Source organism: Scyliorhinus canicula, chromosome 8 (assembly GCF_902713615.1).
Source record: "Scyliorhinus canicula chromosome 8, sScyCan1.1, whole genome shotgun sequence".
Classification (NCBI taxonomy): domain Eukaryota; kingdom Metazoa; phylum Chordata; class Chondrichthyes; order Carcharhiniformes; family Scyliorhinidae; genus Scyliorhinus; species Scyliorhinus canicula.
In genome coordinates, this window is record NC_052153.1 from 5,861,869 (window position 1) to 5,883,915 (window position 22,047).

Genomic DNA, 22,047 nt, shown 5'->3' on the forward strand with positions numbered 1-22,047 from the left:
CGCGACAGTTTAAACTGGTGCAATGCCTAATTAAGAGATTAATTGTTGTGATGGCAACTATTTTTCTTTGCACAGACAGCTTCAGCTTGCAAGTAATGTGACACATTTTTTTTTTAGCCAAACTCTGAATAGTTGAAAATATGTGCACCGCTTTTCTTAAAATCGTCGGCGTGCGTGTCTGATTTTCCAAGTTTGAAACTTCACCCGATGGATTATTGTGTCAATGGGAAACCACAGGAGGCCATTTGGTCCATCGTATGGGTGTTGACTCTTGTTTTGAAAGGGTTATCTAATGAGTCCCACTCGCCCTACTCTTGCCCCATGTCGGTGAACACATTTCCCCCAATCACTCATCCTATTCCCTTTGAAAGTTGCTATTAGATCTGCTATTGGGGCAGGACGGTAGCACAGTGGTCAGCATAGTTGCTTCACAGCTCCAGAGTCCCAGGTTCGATTCCCGGCTTGGGTCACTGTCTGTGCGGAGTCTGCACATTCTCCCCGTGTGTGCGTGGGTTTCCTCCGGGTGCTCCGGTTTCCTCCCACAGTGCAAAGACTTGCAGGTTAGGTGGATTGGCCGTGATAAATTGCCCGTAGTATCCAAAAAGGTTAAGTTAAGTGGGGTTACAGGGTTAGGGTGGAAGTGTGGGCTTGAGTAGGGTGCTCTTTCCAAGGGCTGGTGCAGACTCGATGGGCCGGATGGCCGCCTTCTGCACTGTAAATTCTACGATCTGCTTCTGCTGCACTTTCAGGCAGCGACTTTGGAAAAAAAAAAATCCCTCGTCTTCCCTCAGGGCTAAATCGCTGGCTTTGAAAGCAGACCAAGCAGGCCAGCAGCACGGTTCCATTCGCGTAACAGCCTCCCCGAACAGGCGCCGGAATGTGGTGACTGGGGGCTTTTCACAGTAACTTCATTGAATCCTACTCGTGACAATAAGTGATTTTCATTTCATTTCATTCTTCGTCATTTGCCATCTAAACAGAATAAAAATATCTGGTTACTGGGAACGATTACAAGAATTGGCCATTCTTGAGGTTTTTGTGTAAAGATTGGAGACGCATTGGTGAATTATATTCGCACGGTAGCATGGTGGTTAGCATAAATGCTTCACAGCTCCAGGGTCCCAGGTTCGATTCCCGGCTGGGTCACTGTCTGTGCGGAGTCTGCTCGTCCTCCCCGTGTGTGCGTGGGTTTCCTCCGGGTGCTCCGGTTTCCTCCCACAGTCCAAAGATGTGCGGGTTAGGTGGATTGGCCATGCTAAATTGCCCGTAGTGTAAAAAGTAAGGTTAAGAGGGGGGTTGTTGGGTTACGGGTATAGGGTGGATACGTGGGTTTGAGTAGGGTGATCATTGCTCGGCACAACATCGAGGGCCGAAGGGCCTGTTCTGTGCTGTACTGTTCTATGTTCTATATTTTTGGCACCTGATAGGTCTAAAAGTTTGCATTTTTAAAAAGACGTAACCTTGAAGGAAACCTTTGTGTGTTCGCCTCTTTTCATTGTCTGTTGTGTACCATCTCGGCTATGACACTTTAAGGAAGCTCTGTCGAATGAGGAGGTGGTATCTATTGAATATGCCTTGTGTTTGATGTCCAGTCATCCATCACGGACTCCATTCATTTTCTGTCGTGCGTAGCGCGGAAACGCTAAGATGTTAAAAGCTAGCAACGGAGCCAAAGTAAGAGGGATAAAGTGCTGAAGATATACACTCAGCAGTTTCTGTGGCCGAAGTCTAAACGTAGCAACATGAGATGGTCACGAAATCTAATAATGAATTCAAATGCATCTATTTTCCCAGAGGATAGTGTGCTAACCCAAGCGGCGAACGGTATAGATATATTGAGGAGGGTGCAAAAATGCCAGTGAAGGAGCAAGGAATAGAAAGATGTGCAGTCAGGGAGGTAAAGGGACGGGGGAGGGTCTTGTGTGGCACAGAAATACTGACAAGGACCAGATGGGCTGAATGGCCTGTTTCTCTGCTGTATATTTTGGTGTACTAGGAGGGTTACGGTTGTAAAGAAAATGCAACAATGCCAACCTCCACTAGTCTGTTTGGATAAAGGTTTGAACTGGGGTACAGTTTCTATGGGCGTGATATTCTGGTTGTTCCTGCCAGCGGGAGCTACGGTTCGGCGGAAGGTGCGAACAAGGGGGAAACCCCCCCCCGTTGACAGCAGCGGGATTGGGAGATCTCGCCACCAGCTGATGACAGGCCACCTCTGTGAGTACAGTGAGCTGGAAACCCCTCTGCAGTTAGGTAGCACCTACTGATCGGGAACATTTAACATTTCTTTCATCCATAACAGTCTCTTGTACGAGACTCTGGTGATAAATATTAATTAATACATGCAGTGGGGTATTTGGGAGAAACTTTGTTGGCTGAGAATGTGGAATTTGTTAACCCAATGAGTAATTGTTTACCATAGATACACTTGAGGGGAAAAGAGATTAACTTACTGGGGGAAAGGAGGAGAAGGTGGGTTCTCAGGGTGGGGCAGGATAGGTGGGTTAGAACATAGAACAGTAGAACATAGAACAGTACAGCACAGAACAGGCCCTTCGGCCCTCGATGTTGTGCCGAGCAATGATCACCCTACTCAAACCCACGTATCCACCCTATACCCGTACCCCAACAACCCCCCCCTTAACCTTACTTTTATTAGGACACTACGGGCAATTTAGCATGGCCAATCCACCTGACTGGGCGAGGAGGGAGGGGTGGGTTGACGGGGCGAGGAGGGAGGGGTGGGTTGACGGGGCGAGGAGGGAGGGGTGGGTTGACGGGGCGAGGAGGGAGGGGTGGGTTGACGGGGCGAGGAGGGAGGGGTGGGTTGACGGGGCGAGGAGGGAGGGGTGGGTTGACGGGGCGAGGAGGGAGGGGTGGGTTGACGGGGCGAGGAGGGAGGGGTGGGTTGACGGGGCGAGGAGGGAGGGGTGGGTTGACGGGGCGAGGAGGGAGGGGTGGGTTGACGGGGCGAGGAGGGAGGGGTGGGTTGACGGGGCGAGGAGGGAGGGGTGGGTTGACGGGGCGAGGAGGGAGGGGTGGGTTGACGGGGCGAGGAGGGAGGGGTGGGTTGACGGGGCGAGGAGGGAGGGGTGGGTTGACGGGGCGAGGAGGGAGGGGTGGGTTGACGGGGCGAGGAGGGAGGGGTGGGTTGACGGGGCGAGGAGGGAGGGGTGGGTTGATGGGGCGAGGTGCTAAGGGTGGGTTGACGGGGCGAGGAGGGAGGGGTGGGTTGACGGGGCGAGGAGGGAGGGGTAGGTTGACGGGGCGAGGAGGGAGGGGTGGGTTGACGGGGCGAGGAGGGAGGGGTGGGTTGACGGGGCGAGGAGGGAGGGGTGGGTTGACGGGGCGAGGAGGGAGGGGTGGGTTGACGGGGTGAGGAGGGAGGGGTGGGTTGACGGGGCGAGGTGCTAAGGGTGGGTTGATGGGACGAGGAGGGAGGGGTGGGTTGACGGGGCGAGGAGGGAGGGGTGGGTTGACGGGGCGAGGAGGGAGGGGTGGGTTGACGGGGCGAGGAGGGAGGGGTGGGTTGACGGGGCGAGGAGGGAGGGGTGGGTTGACGGGGCGAGGAGGGAGGGGTGGGTTGACGGGGCGAGGAGGGAGGGGTGGGTTGACGGGGCGAGGAGGGAGGGGTGGGTTGACGGGCGAGGAGGGAGGGGTGGGTTGATGGGGCGAGGTGCTAAGGGTGGGTTGACGGGGCGAGGAGGGAGGGGTGGGTTGACGGGGCGAGGAGGGAGGGGTAGGTTGACGGGGCGAGGTGCTAAGGGTGGGTTGACGGGGCGAGGAGGGAGGGGTGGGTTGACGGGGCGAGGAGGGAGGGGTGGGTTGACGGGGCGAGGAGGGAGGGGTGGGTTGACGGGGCGAGGAGGGAGGGGTGGGTTGACGGGGTGAGGAGGGAGGGGTGGGTTGACGGGGCGAGGTGCTAAGGGTGGGTTGATGGGGCGAGGAGGGAGGGGTGGGTTGACGGGGCGAGGAGGGAGGGGTGGGTTGACGGGGCGAGGAGGGAGGGGTGGGTTGACGGGGCGAGGAGGGAGGGGTGGGTTGATGGGGTGAGAAGCTACGGGTGGGTCGATGGGGTGAGGAGGGAGGGGTGGGTCGACGGGGTGAGGAGCTGCGGTGGATTGGGGGGAGGCTCATGTGGATCATAGTCGCTGACACGGAGCAGTTGGAACGGCCCGTTCCTGTGCAGTAAAAGTTAAGAGAATTTTGAAGGACACTGCCCAACTCTGACGCTCCCTTTAATCTCTCACAAATGCGGGTCACCTGTGTGTTTCCAGCATTTTATGGTTCGGATTGTTAGCATTTGCAACTTTTGTTCTTTAACTCGTGGATTCCCACATGGTGAAAATGCTGTGCTCTATTGGGGTGGTTTTCAAACCCCAGGTAGTGTTGTGTCATTGCAAGTGCACATTGCAAGTGCACAGAGTTCAATGGTCAAATCTTGGTGGAATTGTTTTTCACATTTCTTTAAAAAAAAGGTAGAACCTGCATTTATATAGCACCTTTCATGACCTCTGGACATCCAGAAACACTAAACTGCCACATTTCCAACAATATAACACTAACTATATGTTAGCAGTAAATTTGTAAAGGATCCCACATACAACACACATCCTGGAACGCTCGGCAGCTCTTTGGTGTCTGTAAGAGGCCATATCTGTTGTATTTATAGGTTTACATTATCAGGATTACAATTTCAGGGGCGTAACTGTGGTGCAGTGGTTAGCACTGCTGCCTCATGGCGCTGAGGACCTGGGTTCGATCCCGGCCCCGCGTCATAAAATAACTACAGTGCAGAAGGAGGTCATTCGGCCCATCGAGTCTGCACCGACGCTCTGAAAGAGCCCCCATGCCCCGACCCTATCCCCAAAACCCAGCAACTCCACCTATCCTTTTGGACACTAAGGGCAATTTATCATGGCCAATCCACCTAACCTGCACATCTTTGGACTGTGGGAGGAAACCGGAGCACCCGGAGGAAACCCACGCAGACACGGAGCGAACGTGCAGACTCCACACAGACAGTCGCCCAAGGTTTGGAGTTGAACCCGGGACCCTGGAGATGTGAGGTAGCAGTGCTGACCACTTGTGCCACCGTGGATCACGATCCATGTGGTGTTTGCACATTCTCCCCGTGTCTGCGTGGGTCTCACCCCCACAACCCAAAGATGTGCAGGGTAGGTGGATTGGCCATGCTAAATTGCCCTTTAATTGGATTTTCTTTAAAGGATTACGATTTGAGCCGCTCAAATCTAGTTTAGCAAACACTCGCCATACAAATGTTGGCAGAATACGAATATTAATTTGTAATGTCCCCCAACTAAAACTAAAGAATCGGCAATGTGATGATGACCAGATGAGTTGTTTTTAGTGATGTTGGTGGATGGATAAATACTGAGCAGGATATCGGGGAGAACCTGCCAACTTGTCTGAATAAGTGACAGGATGCTTTCCATTCCTCTGAGGGGCCAGATATTAAAATCTGTTTAATGGAAGGTACTGAGGGAGTGTCGCACAGCCCTGGAAGGATCAGCCTGGGTTCTGTACTCTGGTCTCTGGAGTGGGGTTCATACCGGTTTGCAAGAAAAGTCATTGGGTGGGATTCTCCGTCGGCGCAATCCTCCGCTTCGCCGGCAGCGCATTCACGCCCAGGGATTTCCCGACGGCGTTGGGGGGGGGGGAGGGGGGGGAGCACCCTGGGGGGGAGGGGGGGGGCACCCAATGGAAGTCCCATTGGCCGGCTGGCAGGACGGAGAATCCCTCCCATTGTCTTTTGGGATGTCGGGATGCATTTGGGTTGGTGGCAATATTCTGAGACAACAGCACACTGGGATATGTACCTTGTGTGGGATAGTTGGGTGGGGACCAAAAATAAACCCTTCCGATGTCGTCTTTTGGTGTAAAGGCTATTTCTTTGCACAGCGCTGTGCTCAATAGCTGCAGATGTGCATTATTCCCAAGCCGCTCCCACCATTGAGCATATGGGACAAACTGTTTTCCAGTTGGGGAAATGTTTTGCTGTCTCAAAACAGTTTGGGGTTGGTAGTCAGCTAATGTAGAGAGACACGATAATGCTCAGCACTGCATTTGGGCAGAGAATTTCAGTTTTGAAATGGGGTGGGGTAGGAGGAACCTGGTGTGGAGCATAAATATTGACGGGGACCAATTGGGTTGCACGGCCTGTTAATGTTTTGTTCATACTTCTGCCATGTTATGTTTAAGCTAAGAGTGTTACTGTCTTTCCACAGACCACAGTAATGGAGGAGGTGATATGGGAGCAGTTTACTGTGACTCTACAGAAAGTAAGTCCTTCCCTTTTTTCGTCAAATTCTGATCCAAATCGGGATGATCAAACTGAACGGTGGGGTGGGTTCAATCCATGTACCCATGGGAACCCTCCATTGAAAAAACAAGCCCATGTGAACGTGACCCCTGCTGTTAAACAATCTTTAAAGCTTGATATTGTTTTCGTTCATTCTGGGGATATTTCTTTTGATCTGCCTCTCGTACTCCTTTTGTGCCAGAGATTTTTGATTGTTTCTGTGGTCTCTCTCTCTCTCTCTCTCTCAAATTTAAAAAATAGGTTTTCTTATCAATCCTATTTTATTTAAGCATCACTTACTCCCCCTTTACACGTACCCTGTCAATGACTTCGGTTTTGCACGTCGGAATTGATCTTTTCATCAAACTCTTAGAATCAAACCCTTGACCATCACCCTCTACCACATTTCTCTTGCCAGCTGACTCCGTGCGTGTACTTTCTCACACAGCTGAGTATTTGGTCGCATAATGGTAATGCTGCTGGCCTAATAATCTCAGAGCCTGTGCTAATCTGCAGTTCAACTGGAGTTCGAACCCCACTGAGGGAGGGAAATCTGAATTTGGTTCATCAAATAAACCCAGAACGTGTCCCGTAATGGTGACCAGGAAGCTACTGGACTGCTCTTTTTTAAAAAAAAACAACAACAAGCTGTCTCCCAGGGGCAGCACGGTAGCACAAGTGGATAGCACGGTGGCTTCACAGCGTCTGGGTCCCAGGTTCGATTCCCCGCTGGGTCACTGTGTGGAGTCTGGCACGTTCTCCCTGTGTCTGCGTGGGTTCCTCCGGGTGCTCCGGTTTCCTCCCACAGTCCAAAAATGTGCAGGTTAGGTGGATTGGCCACGCTAAATTGCTCTTGGTGTCCAAAAAGGTTAGGAGGGTTATTGGGTTACGGGGATAGTGTCTGTGAGGGTTTAATGTGGGTCGGTGCAGACTCGATGGGCCGAATGGCCTCCAGCACTGTATGTTCTATGTCCTTCGCTGATGATCTTTAGGGAAGGAAATCTGCCATCCTTACCTGGTCTGGCCTACATGTGACTCCAGATCCACAGTAATGCGATAGACTCTTAATTGCCTCCTGAAGTGGCCGAGCGAGCCCTTTCAGTTGTATTCGAGAAGGCGGCTCACCACCAACGTCTCGAAGGCAATTAAAAATCAGTGGTACTTGAAGCTGCAAACGAATTATTAAAGAATGTATCGCTACAACATCTCCCTATGTTTTATGAAGTTAAAAGATGCATTTTCTACAAGGTGATACACCCTGCTTCAGGAAATCATAGGATCCCTCCAGTGCAGTAGGCCATTCAGCCCATCGTAAGGACAGTACAGCACAGGAACAGGCCCTTCGGCCCTCCAAGTCTGTGCCGGTCATGATACCAACCTTGGCCAAAACCCTCAGCACTTCCTTGTGCCGTATCCCTCTATCCCCATCCTATCCATGTATTTCTCAAGATGCCTTTTGAACACCATTGCTGTTAATGTACTGGCACCTCTCCCTGCCCGATCCCCGTAACCTGACTTGCACATCTTTGGACAATAAGTTGGAATTTAGCATGGCCAATCCACCTAGCCTGCAAATCTTTGAACTGTGGGAGGAAACCGGAGCACCCGGAGGAAACCCACGCAGACATGGGGAGAACGTGCAGACTTCGCACAGACAGTGACCCAAGATCGGAGTCGAACCCGGGTCCTGGAGCTGTGAGGCAGCAGTGCTAACCACTGTGTCACTGTTCCATCTCGAGTCTCGAGGTCCCAATGTGGGTTTCACCCATAACCCAGTGATCGAGCTGCTGGTCAGATGGGTTCCAGTTGAAAGTTTCCTGGACAATGTTGAGATAAATCAATCGTTACCCAATTTAATTAACTCCTGGCTAGCCCCAACAGTTACCTTTTGCTTATCGCGATTTTAGGAAAGAAAATATCCGTCATCTGCAGTGATTTGTGTTCAGTGGCTGAAATTATTGTTTATTTTAAATCTTTTTGCCTCCATATTTTTTCCTATTAATTCTAAGTGTGTTTTTCAAATGCACAGAAATGTTTTGCAAATGTAACTTTTTTTTTTCCCCCTCTTCCCCAATTGTTTAGGACTCGAAGAGGGGCTTTGGCATTGCGGTATCTGGAGGAAGAGATAACCCTAACTTTGAGAATGGTGAAACCTCCATTATTATCTCTGATGTTTTGGACGGAGGCCCTGCTGACGGATTACTGCAGTGAGTAATGTTTGTGGCGGTGGGAACAACCTCCATTTTGACGGTGTGGACTCGATGACGGCTGGGAGCTCGAATAGACCTGCAACGTGTGATTGAGAAAAAGAATGAGTAGTGGGTGTGACTCTGTGGGTAACACTGCCTCTCAGTCAAGAGGGTTTCACTCCCACTCCCAGAGACTTGAGCCCAAAATCCAGGCTGACACCAGGTGTACCGTGGGGGTGCTGCACTGTAGGAAATGCCCTTTCTCGAAGGCTCAGTCTGTCCCCTGGAGTGTGTCATGTTCTGTAGACTGGCCAAAGTGAACGATGAACTACAGAACATCTACTTTAAATGATTTATAATGAAACAACTGCGTGAGAACTAGGCTAAATAAAATAATAAACTACTGACACTAACTAACTATTGTAGAGCTGCTGTGAAATACGTCGATCCTCCAACACGACCTACTCCCAACTCCCCAGCCGCAGGGTCAGGTGGTGGGTTCACACTGCCAGCTAGTGGATTAACATATAACATACAGTGCAGAAGGAGGCCATTCGGCCCATCGAATCTGCACCGACCCACCTAAGCCCTCACTTCCACCCTATCCCCGTAACCCAATAACCCCTCCTAACCTTTTTGGACACCAAGGGCAATTTAGCGTGGCCAATCCACCTAACGTGCACGTCTTTGGACTGTGGGAGGAAACCGGAGCACCCGGAGGAAACCCACAGGGAGAACGTGCAGACTCCGCACAGGCAGTGACCCAGCAGGGAATCGAACCTGGGACCCTGGTGCTGTGAAGGCACAGTGCTAACCACTGTGCTACCATGCTGCCCACGGTAGCGGTCGGAGGTTGTGTGTAACATTATGTACAAACTTGCTTTATGCATGTCATCACAGGGGTGGACGTAAAAGATTCCTGTAGCAATATCAAAGAATAGAAGAGTTCTTCAGTTACCTGACCATGAAGAGATATCCTGCAAAAACATTACTAAGAACAGTGATCTCCTTCGCCACTGATAAAGCGATTTCGGCCAAGGGCTAGACAAATGTAATAAAAACAGGAAGTGAAACATGTTAGGTCAATCTTGTTCTGATGAGAGACTTGAAATGGACAGTATTCTCCCCCAGCCCCGACATATCTTTTTTTTGGGAGGGGGGATACTGGAAGGACTTCCCACTGTAAGATCCCACCCGTTAATTCTTGTTTCCCCACCGATACTGCCAGACCTGTTGAATTTATTTTGGATTTCCAGCCTCCTCGGTATTTTGCTTTGGGCGAGACGAAGCTGGGCTAGACGAAGATGTTGTATCAACCTGCCCACTGGCTCATATGATTGCTCAATGACTTTGGATTTAAAGTGTGGTAACTGAGATATTTCAAAATGAATTCAATAATTAGGAAACACAAGTTCTGACAAGATAATTGGCAAAGGAATCTGAGGAGAAACAGGGAGGAATGTGTTTATGCAGCACAGTTGTGATCCTGACGGCACTGCTTGACGGGGCGGTGGAAGGGGATCGAATTGTAATGTGCAAAAGGAAAATTGGATAAATACTTGGAGAGAATTTGAAAGAGCAAGGGGAGTGGGACCAGTTAGATAGCTCTTTACAAAGAGCCAGCACAGACAATGATGGGCCAAATGGCCTCCGGTGCTGCGTGACTTTGTCAACTCCACTGTTTTTCCATTCTTTATTTCAAATTTGTGGGATGTTTGTCAGGATTTTCCCTTTCAGTCTGTTGAAGATCCCATCGAAACCTGGATGCAACTGGTATTTCCTCCCCCAGGGTTCACTTGGATTAAAATCCTGGAGCTCCCTCCCTAACAGCACCGTGGGTGTACCTACACCACATGGACTCGAGCGCTTCAAGAAGGCAGCTCACCCACCACCTTCTCGAGGGGCATTTAGGGATGGGCAATAAATGCTGGCCTAGCCAGCGACACCCACGTTCCATCACGTAATTATTTTAAATGTGGGGAGCCCAAATTTGAACAGGCGGGTCTTTGCGTTTGGATTAGTGAAACGTCCCAAGACATTTTCACAGGAAGTTTTCAAACTTAATTGACACAAGCCACAAGGACAGGTGACCAAACGTTTCGTCAAAAGAATAGGCTTAGGTAAGTCTTAAAATTGAGAACGTTGGAGAGGCTGAGGAGGTTTGACATGCCACCTTGTCTTCCAGAGTGACTTTAACTCTAATTATTCCAAATTTAAAGAAAAATGCCGGGAAGAGCCAAACAGAGCGGCATGGTGGCACAGTGGGTTAGCACTGCCGCACCACAGCACCAGGGAACTGGGTTCAATTCCGACCTTGTGCGACTGTGTGGAGTTTGGACGTTGTCCCCGTGTCTGTGTGGGTTTCCTCCGAGTGCTCCGGTTTCCTCCCACAGTCCACAGATGATGTGACATTATGAGAATCCTTGTGGTTCCCTGATGCTCGTGCGAGGATATGAGGGGCTCCACGGCTCAAAGTTTGGGAAACTGAGAGGCACGAGACAAGGGTATCCACTGTCCTCACTATTGGAGGTCTGGTGGCCTCGTTGCAGAAGTTACATTTGGGGGACCTGGTTAAAGTGGTGAAGGAGAACGTAAAGAGATGAGATAACCTCCCATAGACTCTGGCAGGGAGGGTTCAGTCAGTCCAAATGAATATCCTCCCCAGATTTCTATTTTTGTTTCAGTTTGAGGGAGGGGTGTGGAGCGAGACTCTACGCACAGTCAACTCTACCTTCTCGTGTACTAGGCTCAGCGTGATTCAATTCAAGGTGGTGCATAGGGCACATTTGACTAGGGAACGAATGAGTGGGATTTTTGCGGATGCAGAGCATAGGTGCGAGCAGTGTGCTAGGGACTCAGTGCCGCACGCACACACGCACACACACACACACACACACACACACACACACAAGTTGTGGCCCTGCACTAAGCTCGTGAACATCTGGGTCTCTTCAGCACCATGTCAAAACATTTTGGGGTTGATTTGCAATCATATCCTTTGGTGGCTATTTTGGGATCTGGGACTTGACGGAGTTGCAGACGGGAGCAAAGGCAAGTGCTCTCGCCTTCGCTTCCTTTTGTAAAAATTTAGAGTACCCAATTCTTCTTTTCCAATTAGAGGGCAATTTAGCGTGGCCAATCCACCTACCCTTGGGTTGTGGGAGTGAGACCCACGCAGATTGCCTTTGCTTCCTCAATAGCCCAAAGACGAGTTCTGATTGGTTGGCAGTGTTCAGCCCCGCCCAGTGCCGCTTGCATGGTTCAGTGACTGGAAGGAGTTTTTGTACCGGGAGGGAGGGAGAGAGAGGGGAGGGAGGGAGAGAGAGGGGAGGGAGGGAGGGAGAGAGAGGGGAGGGAGGGAGAGAGAGGGGAGGGAGGGAGAGAGAGGGGAGGGAGGGAGAGAGAGGGGAGGGAGGGAGAGAGAGAGAGAGGGGAGGGAGAGAGAGAGAGAGAGAGGGGAGGGAGGGGAGAGAGAGAGGGGAGGGAGGGGAGAGAGAGAGGGGAGGGAGGGAGAGAGAGGGGAGGGAGGGAGAGAGAGAGAGGGGAGGGAGGGGAGGGAGGGAGAGAGAGAGAGGGGAGGGAGAGAGAGAGAGGGGAGGGAGAGAGGGGGGAGGGAGGGAGAGAGAGGGGAGGGAGGGAGAGAGAGGGGAGGGAGGGAGAGAGAGAGAGGGGAGGGAGGGGAGAGAGGGGAGGGAGGGGAGGGAGGGAGAGAGAGAGAGGGGAGGGAGGGGAGGGAGGGAGAGAGAGAGAGGGGAGGGAGAGGAGAGAGAGGGAGAGAGAGGGGAGGGAGGGAGAGAGAGGGGAGGGAGGGAGAGAGAGGGGAGGGAGGGAGAGAGGGGGGAGGGAGGGAGAGAGGGGGGAGGGAGGGAGAGAGAGAGGGGAGGGAGGGAGAGAGAGAGGGGAGGGAGGGAGAGAGAGGGGAGGGAGGGAGAGAGGGAGAGAGAGAGAGAGAGAGAGGGAGAGAGAGAGAGGGAGGGAGGGAGAGAGAGAGAGAGGGAGGGAGAGAGAGAGAGGGAGGGAGAGAGGGGAGGGAGGGAGAGAGAGGGGAAGGAGGGGGAGAGAGGGGAGGGGAGAGGGAGAGAGAAGAGGAGAGGGAGAGTCAAGTATGTAATGAGAGGGTGGGCTGAAAGTTTTATCTGAGGTGGTAGCCGTTTATCTCCTATTTCAGGGAGTTGATCGTCGTATTTTAGGGAGTTTGGGGGCGGTGGGTGTCTAGGGGATTAGTTGTTTATTGCGTTGATAGGAGTTTGAAAGATTTAAATATTGTTAACTGATATAGATGTAAAGATGTTATATTGAAAAATCTGTTTAAATACTTTTTGAAACAAGTTTGGGAAGCCCTGATGTAATCAATTAGGTCACTGTTAAAACACTATTAAACCTTTTCCCACAACGGCATTAATGGAATTATCAGCATTTTACAAACTCCTCTGTCACAGCCCTCAGTCTAACTGGTTGTTTTGTACCAGACCAGCTGTGTTAGTTCTGCATCACTAACTTTCCCTTTAGCCCTGACTGAGTATCAACGTTGGTTGAAAATCTCATGGAAATAAATCCCACCATCTCTTTTTCACTTGGGCTCGACCAAGTCAAGTTTGAATAGTTGGCCATCCCCTGCAGCGTTACTCACCGGTTAATCAAAGCAGGCACTGTTTAGTGCAATAAAAACAGAAACTTGTGGAAATACTCAGGTTCTGGCAGCATCCATTTCATGCTGCTGGATGTGCAAAGATTAAGGCCACTGATCACTGTGCGTATCAACATTGGACGCAAGATTGTGACTTGTACCTGTTTGTTTTGTCTCTGGAAGGTTTCTCTCGGCCACGCAAAGACAAAGAGCGGGCATGCTTTATCCTGCTTGTTATCCAATTAACCCTTGCCTCATTCCACTAGTCCTTAGCCCACTATGTGAGGATACTTTCCCTGACCAATCAGGAACTTGCCATGAGGATCAAAGCGTGGCATTTCCAAGGTCTTGTCTCCTAGGGTTCCACATATGCCAGTCCTGTTTTTGCATGTACAAGCAGACTTGCAAACAGGCCAAAGGTCTTAGCGCTCTGCTGCAAGTAGTTTCTTACGAAACTTGACAATTTTGCAATGGTCCCTCGACCTTGGCATCTTTCGATACAGTGTCTGATTCCGGGTTCTTCACATTTTACTATGTGAGGGTTCCTTCATTGATACAAGTTCCTTATGCGGCACGGTGGCGCAGTGGTTAGCACTGTTGCCTCACGGCGCCCAGGACCCGGGTTTGAGCCCAGCCCCGGGTCACTGTCCGTGTGCAGTTTGCACATTTGCCCCGTGTCTGCATAGGTTCCACCCCCCCCCCCACAACCCAAAAAGATGTGCAGAGTAGGCGGATTGGCCATGCTAAATTGCCCCCTTAATTGGAAAAATCTAATAATTAAAAAAGGATTGAAGTTTCAAATGTACAAATTAACATTCTGAAACAAGAGAGGGTCTCAACTTCAATCCTGTCATTCTCTGGCACATATCTTACACTCTCTGCCCCCTTAAAAAAAAAGACAAGTTCCTAATAAAGTTGGGTGTTTCTAATTATAAAGTTCGATTTTGATAAATCGTATTAGGTTACTAAAATTTAAGGTTTTAATTGTTTTTTAATTTAGAGGACCCAATTTTTTCCCCAACTAAGGGACAATTTAGTGTGGCCAACCCACCTACCCTGCACATGTTTGCATTGTGGGGGTGAGACCCACACAGACACTGGGAGAATGTGCAAACTCCACATGGACAGTGACCCAGAGCCGGGATCGAACCCGGGACCTCGGCGCCGTGAGGCAGCAGTGCTAATCACCGTGCCGCCCCCATTTTTTATTTTAACACCATTATTTTATGACAAGTCCACATTGCTGCAAGACTCCCAGATGTGTGAATTAAGGAGCTAAAGGATTCTCAACGTGCTCTCCCCAAAGGCATTGCAGTTCTAATCTGCTCAGCTAGCTCTATTTGAACCTGCTCTGAGCAATCAGAAAAAAAATGAAGCAAACACTATCATTGTTATTGATTGAAGTAGTTAATTGTACTAAAATGACACACCGAAAAATGTTAAATTCAACTGTTCCAGCTTGAAAAACTTGAGGCATTTCCTTCCTACGACGTTGGTCCGTAAGGATCTTGTGGCATGATTTATGCCTCTGCAAAAAATTGGTAAGATATAGGAGCAGAATGTGGCCATTTGACCCATCGAATCTACTCTGCCATTCGATCAAGATGATCTCAATCCTGGCCTTAACTCCACCGTCCTGCCCATTCTCCATAACCCTTCAACCCCATTACCAATTAGAAATCTGTCTAACTCCTCCTTAAATTTACTCACTGTCCCAGCATCCACCGCACTCTGGGGTAGCAAATTCCACAGATTCACAACCCTTTGGGAGAAGTAGTTTCTCCTCAACTCTCTGTTTTAAATTTGCTACCTCTTATCCTAAGCTTTTGACCTCTTGTTCTAGAATGCCCCACAGGAGGAAGCATCTCCGATATTGTGGCCATTACGGAGACATGGATTTCACAGGGGCAGGAATGGTTGTTAGATGTTCCGGTGTTTATATGTTTTAAGAAGAATAGGGAGGGAGGTAAAAGAGGAGGGGGAGTGGCACTGTTAATTAGGGAGTGCATCACAGCTGCAGAAAAGGAGGTAGTCGAGTAGGGTCTGTCTACTGAGTCAGTATGTGTGCAAGTCAGAAACAAGACAGGAGCAGTCACTTTATTGGGAGTTTTCTACTGACCCCCCAATAGCAGCAGAGAGATGGAGGAACAGATTGGGCGGCAGATCTTGGAACGGTGCAAAAGTAACAGAGTTGTTGTGATGGGTGACTTCAACTTTCTAATATTGACTAGAATCTCCTTAGTCCAAATGATTTGGATGGAGCAGATTTTGTCAGATGTGTACAGGAAGGTTTCCTGACTCAGTATGTAGATAGGACGACTAGGGGGGAGGCCATATTCAATATGGTGCTTCGCAATGAACCAGGCCAGGTGCCAGATGTCTCGGTGGGAGAACATTTCGGTGACAGCGACCACACCTCCTTGACTTTTACCATAGTCATGGAGAGGGATAGGAACAGACAGGATGGGAAGGTATTTAATTGGGGATGGGGAAATTATACTGCTATTAGACAGGAGCTAAGGAGCATGAAGTGGGAACAGTTGTTCTCTGGGAAATACACAACAGTAATGTGGGGGTTGTTTAAGGAGCACTTGCTGCGAGTGCTGGATAGTTTTGTCCCACTGAGACAAGGAAGGAATGGTAAGGTGGAAGAGCGTTGGATGACCAGAGAAGCGGAGCTTCTAGTCAAGAGGAAGAAGGAGGCTTACATAAGGTTGAGGAAGCAAGGATCTGGCACAGTCTAGAGGGTTACTACGTAGCCAGGAAGGAACTCAAAACTGGACTTAGGAGAGCTAGAAGGGGGCATAAAAAAGCCCTGGCAGGAAGGATTAGGGAAAACCCCAAGGCTTTCTACACTTGTGTGAGAAATAAGAGGATGATCAGAGTGAGAGTAGGGCTGATCAGGGAAAGTTGAGGGAACTTGTGTCTAGAGTCGGAGGAGATGGGAGAGGCCCTAAATGAATACTTTGCTTCAGTATTCACCAGAGAGAGGGACCTTGTTGCCCATGAGAACAGTGTGAACCAGGTTAATAGACTCGAACAGGTTTATGTCCAGAAGGATGTGCTGGAAATGTTGAAAAGCATCAGGATAGATAAGTCCCCTGGGCCTGATGGGATATACCCAAGGTTACTACGGGAAGCAAGGGAGGAAATTGCTGCGCCGTTGGCGATGATCTTTGCATCCTCGCTCTCCACTGGAGTAGTACCGGATGATTGGAGGTAGGCGAACGTTATTCCCCTGTTCAAGAAAGGGAATAGGGAAATCACTGGGAATTACAGACCAGTCAGTCTTGCGTCTGTGGTGAGCGAAATATTGGAAAGGATTCTGAGAGATAGGATTTATGATTGTTTAGAAAAACATAGTTTGATTAAAAATAGTCTGCATGGCTTTGTGAGGGGCAGGTCATGCCTCACAAGCCTCATTGAATTCTTTGAGGATGTGATGAGACACATTGATGAAGGTTGGGCAGTGGATGTGTATATGGATTTCAGTAAGGCATTTGATAAGGTTCCCCATGGTAGGCTCCTTCAGAAAGGTTGGGGATATGGGATATAGGGAAATTTGGCTGTCTGGATACAGAATTGGCTGGCCTAAAGAAGACAGCGAGTGGTAGTGAATGGAATGTATTCTGCCTGGAAGTCGGTGACCAGTGGTGTCCCACAGGGATCTTTCCTGGGACCTCTGCTCTTTGTGGTTTTTATAAATGACTTGGATGAGGAAGCGGAAGGGTTGGTTAGTAAGTTTGCCGATGACACGGAGGTTGGGGGAGTTGTAGATAGTGTTGAGGGCTGCTGCAGGTTACAAGAGGACATTGATAGGATGCAGAGCTGGGTTGAGAAGTGGTAAATGGAGTTCAACCTTGATAAATGTGAAGTGATTCATTTTGGAAGGTCGAATTTGAATGCTGAATACGGGGTTAAAGGCAGAATTCTTGGAAGTGTGGAGGAACAGAGGGATCTTGGGATCCATGTGCATAGATCTCTCAAAGTTCCCACCAAGGTTGATAGGGTTGTTAAGAAGGCGTATGGTGTGTTGGCTTTCATTAACAGGGGGATTGAGTTTTGCTGCAGCTTTATAAAACCCTGGTTAGGCCACACTTAGAATATTGTGTCCAGTTCTGGTCACCTCATTATAGGAAGGATGTGGCTGCATTGGAGAGGGTGCAGAGGAGATTTACCAGGATGCTGCCTGGACTGGAGCACATGTCTTATGAAGAAAGGTTGAGTGAGCTCGGGCTTTTCTCACTGGAGCGAAGAAGGCAGAGAGGTGACTTGATAGAGGTGTACCAGGTGATGAGAGGCTTGGATAGAGTGGATAGCCTGAGACTTTTCTCCAGGGTGGAAATGGCTGTCACGAGGGGACATAATTTTAAGGTGATTGGAGGAAGGTATGGGGGAGATGTCAGAGGTCGGTTCTTTACACAGAGAGTGGTGGGTGTGTGGAATGCACTACCAGCGGAGGTGGTAGAGTCAGAGTCATTAGGGACATTTAAGCGACTCTTGGGCAAGCACATGGACAGCAGTAAATTGAAGGGGTGCAGGTTAGGCTGATCTTAGATTAGGATAAATGGTCGGCACAACATCGTGGGCTGAAGGGCCTGTACTGTGCTGTACTGTTCTATGTTCTATCTGCTCCACATCCATATTAACCATACCTTTCATCATCTTGCATACCACAGTTTGATCTCCCTTCATTCTTCTAAACTGTAGAGAGTATAAGCCTAAACTCTAAAGAGTGTCGGCCTAAACTGTTTAATCTCTCCTCATACGACAAACCCCTTGTCTCTAGAATCAACCTAGTGAACCTCCTCTGAACTGCCTCCAATACCACTACATCTTTCCTCAAATAAGGGGACCCAAACTGTGCCCAATAGTCTGTGTTTCAGGGAGACTATTACAGACTGGATTTGACAATGCTCAATGCTTCTTTGCTGTACTTTCCGTTAATTATATTGTCGTTTTTCCTCCTACGATCAGATGGTTGTTCTGCATGACTCTTTTAGAATGCATTTCCCACGATGATTGCCGTTCTCAGGTTGCTTCCCTTCCGACCAGCTCTAATTTGCAAGTTGGTGTCCAATCAACTTAATGCCGTAGTGAGATTGTTTGATTGGGTAGAAGTTGGCGCCTGTGGTGCCTAAATACTGACATGGGGCAGTCGGGCCAAATGGCCTGTTTATATTGTTTTGATTCTAAGTAAACCTAAGATGAGATTCTTTCTTCCTTTATCGTCCAAAGATGTGCAGGTTAGGTGGACTGGCCGTGCTAAATTGCCCCTTAGTGTCCAAAAGGTTAGGTGGGGTTACTGGGATAGCATGGAGGGGTGGGCATAAGTAGGGTGCTCTTTCCAAGGGCTGGTGCAGACTCGATGGGCTGAATGGCCTCCTTCTGCACTGTAAATTCAATGATTATAATTTATTCTCTAATAATTACTCATTTTTATTCTATTATTAATTATGAATTAATATTCAATACTATAGCTCGGGTAACAATTGGCCTTCTTTCACTGTCCCCACTTCCTTTTGCACACAATGTGTTTCAGTGAATGCTCCTCCCTCCCTTGTTTATGCTGCTCACTCCATTTCTTCCTCTGTTCCTTGTTCTCTCCTGCTTGCTCTGTTTTTTTTCCCCCTCTCCCTCCCACCCGAACTGACGGAGTGGGGTGTACTGAAACATTACCAGTGCTGCACACCAGCTCAGATGCACCTGAATAAAGCTTCCTTTTGAAATTTTGCCCTGTGGATTTTCCTAAACTATCCTTTTCCGGGCAGCACGGTGGCGCAGTGGGTTAGCACTGCTGCCTCACGGCGCTGAGGTCCCAGGTTCGATCCCGGCTCTGGGTCACTGTCCGTGTGGAGTTTGCACATTCTCCCCGTGTTTGCGTGGGTTTCGCCCCCACAACCCAAAGATGTGTAGGGTGGGTGGATTGGCCATGCTAAATTGCCCCTTAATTGGAAAAAAATGAATTGGGTACTCTAAATTTATTTTTTAAAACGATCCTTTTCCTGGGGAGAGCTGGTGGTGATGGGAACAACCAAGAAGGAAGCATTGGCAGATGAAGAGGATTGAAACAGTTAATTTTACATTATTTAAAAAAAATAATAATAACACTTGACTGATCCTGAAAACTATTCACGAGACTGCAGGATCTGTCTTGGGCAGCTTGAATGGCACCTTCCAAAGCTGTGATCTCCACCAGCCATAAATGCAAAAGCAGCAGACACATGGGAACCCCAGGTCCTGCAGGCTCCCCTCCAAAACCACGCACCGCCCTGACTAGGAAATGTATCGCCGTTCCTTCACTGTCATATGGTCAACAGCGCTGTGGCTGTACCGACACCACATGGACTGTGGGGCAGGGGCTCAAGAAGGCCGCTCACCACCCACCCTCTCGAGGGCAATTGAAGATTGATAATCAATGTTGGCCTAGCCAGCGGCACTCTCATCTCATGAACAAATGAGAAAATAAACGGCCGGGACTCTGAGCAAAAATCAGACCAGGCGTTCGGGTCGATGCTGAGGTTTTCAGTTATTTGAGGAAAATAGCACTTTTTTGTTTTTAAAAAAAAACTGGATCAAATTAAAATGCTTTTTCAATTTAAAAAAAAAAAATTAAGTCTCCTAGGCCCCCAATTGGGTCGATTCCTTTTCATAAGTTTTATTTGCTCATTGACAGATTTTCCACTCTTCTCCACTTTTCTCGTTCGTACATTCCCGACCACTCTTTGAGTTCGGATTTGCTGCACGTTCTCTTTGACTTCAACAGCAGAGCCATGCGTAATGGGAAAATAATAGGGTGCAAATGTGACACTCGGAAGGCAAGACTTTCTGAAATATTGTTGTAGCCCCCACCATTTTATTGCAGGCGAGTTCTTGTGAGGGCAATGGATTGACAGCCTGCCCCATGGCGTTAATAATCGAGTGACTCCTGAGCAGAACTTGTACTTCGCAGTTTAAAAAACTCTGAAGCATGTAAAAGTTCATGCTGTGACAAGTTTCAGGTGCCTTTAGCACATAAATACGGCTCTTTAGGGCCGTTCAGCACACCTCGGCGAGGTGTTGTTTACTGGCCTTTTGTTCCTGCCTTTGCTGTTTCTGCCTGAAATAAATGGAAAAGTTAGACTGATACTTAAGATATTGGGTTTTACTTTTGACTGCCATAAATCACTGTCCATTTTTCAAAGTGGACAAATTAAGTGATGTAGAGCTGTATTCCTAAGCATCGCAAGACAGCTAGGTAGGTACTAGAAAATTAAATGACAAAGGGCTTGCAAATGAACAAGTGAGACCTGGGTGTTGTCAGAGTGAAACCTGCCTTGTTGGACCCTAAACTTTTTTTTTTTTAGAAATTTAGATTACCCAATTATTTTTTCTATTAAGGGGCAATTTAGCGTGGCCAATCCACCTACTCTGCACATTTTTGGGTTGTGGGGGCGAAACCCACGCAGACACGGGGAGAATGTGCAAACTCCACACGGACAGTGACCCAGAGCCGGGATCGAACCTGGGACCTCAGCGCCGTGAGGCGGTTGTGCTAACCACTAGGCCACCGTGCTGCCCTGTTGGACCCTAAACTTAAAAAAGAATAATAATTTATAGTATCCAATTAAGGGACAATTTAGCATGGCCAATCCACCTACCCTGCACATCTTTGGGTTGTGGGGGCGAAACCCACGCAGACACAGGGCGAACGTGCAAACTCCACACGGACATGACCCAGGGCTGGGATTCGAACCCAGGTCCTCAGTGCCGTAGGCAGCAGTGTTAACCACTGTGCCGCCGTGCTGCCCCGGACCCTTACTTTTTGTTTAGAAACCGTGGAGGAAAGTTACTGAACACATTCACGAGTCTGCTTATGAACTTTTAATGTGCAGAACAAAGCATTTATTAAACAAGAAAAAGTGACTATCTTATATCGGAGAAGAAGGTTGGAAGGATCTCCATACAAATATGCCTCTTCAAATTCACGCCATCTGTTAGCCCTACATTGTCTTTACAGACACACAATCTAGTGAAGAGTTACCAGCAGCTTGGCACATAAAGGACCTGGTACAGTTACAGATGGTTTTCTTCTGCTGAATTCCTGAGAATTCACTCAATTTTTTCACCCAACTTGTATCTCTCCCGTAGACACTCCCCAAAAGATGCACTCTACTACCCTCAGGTTATTCAGTCGCACCTTTATTAAACTGATTAATGGGTTCGACAACTGAACATTCAGTCAACCATTGTACTGGTCGTCTTGTGGTGTTTGCTTCTCAGTGAGCTGAAATTCTCTGTCTTCAATCTGTTACGCGCACTGACCTCTCTCTTCTGTCCTTTTCAGTCCCTGGGTCAGTGTCTTTGGGCAATAGGAAAGTTTTTTGCTACTTCGTGTTTTTCTCCCCTTTTGTGAGGGCCACGAAGAATCCAGCACGAGATTTCAGGATACAAAGAAATAACATTTATTTACAAATTAACATATATATACAACAGCAGCAACAACTTCTTCTCTTGCTGCCAAACTCCTCTCTCCCCGGTTCCAAACTGACCAGCTCTATTTATGCAGGGAGTCTGCTAATGATTTCTCCGCCCCCCCCCCCCTCATTGGGGAAGCTCATACTCCCAGAGGATTGTGGGAGTGCCATTAGTCCCCAGCCAATGGTAAACAGGCAGGTTATAACATCCCCCCCCCCCCCCCCCCCCCCCCCCCCCCCCCCCCCCCCCCCACCCCCCCCCCCCCCCCCCGGGTTCGTTAGCAAAAACCTAAATTAAAGGTGCCATACATGACACTTCAACTTAAAAATTACACATCGTTCCGAACAGGGCTTTTAAAAAAAATCCTGGTTAGATGTTTTAATATCCAAAAAAGGTAGGCAGGCTTATTGGCTGCCCCAGCTCCGAAAAATCTAAACGGGCTCCTGTGACAG

At 49.0% G+C, this 22,047-nt stretch overlaps 1 protein-coding gene across 1 annotated transcript in view; it reads left to right on the top strand.

The window, feature by feature from the left end:
• Window positions 1-22,047, top strand: part of LOC119970602 (tight junction protein ZO-2-like) — a 103,989-nt gene that overhangs the window by 367 nt on the left and 81,575 nt on the right. The window contains exons 2-3 of the mRNA XM_038805490.1: window positions 6,249-6,302; window positions 8,405-8,529. Of these exons, the coding sequence (XP_038661418.1) occupies window positions 6,249-6,302; window positions 8,405-8,529 (179 nt within the window). The remainder of the gene's footprint in view (window positions 1-6,248; window positions 6,303-8,404; window positions 8,530-22,047) is intronic.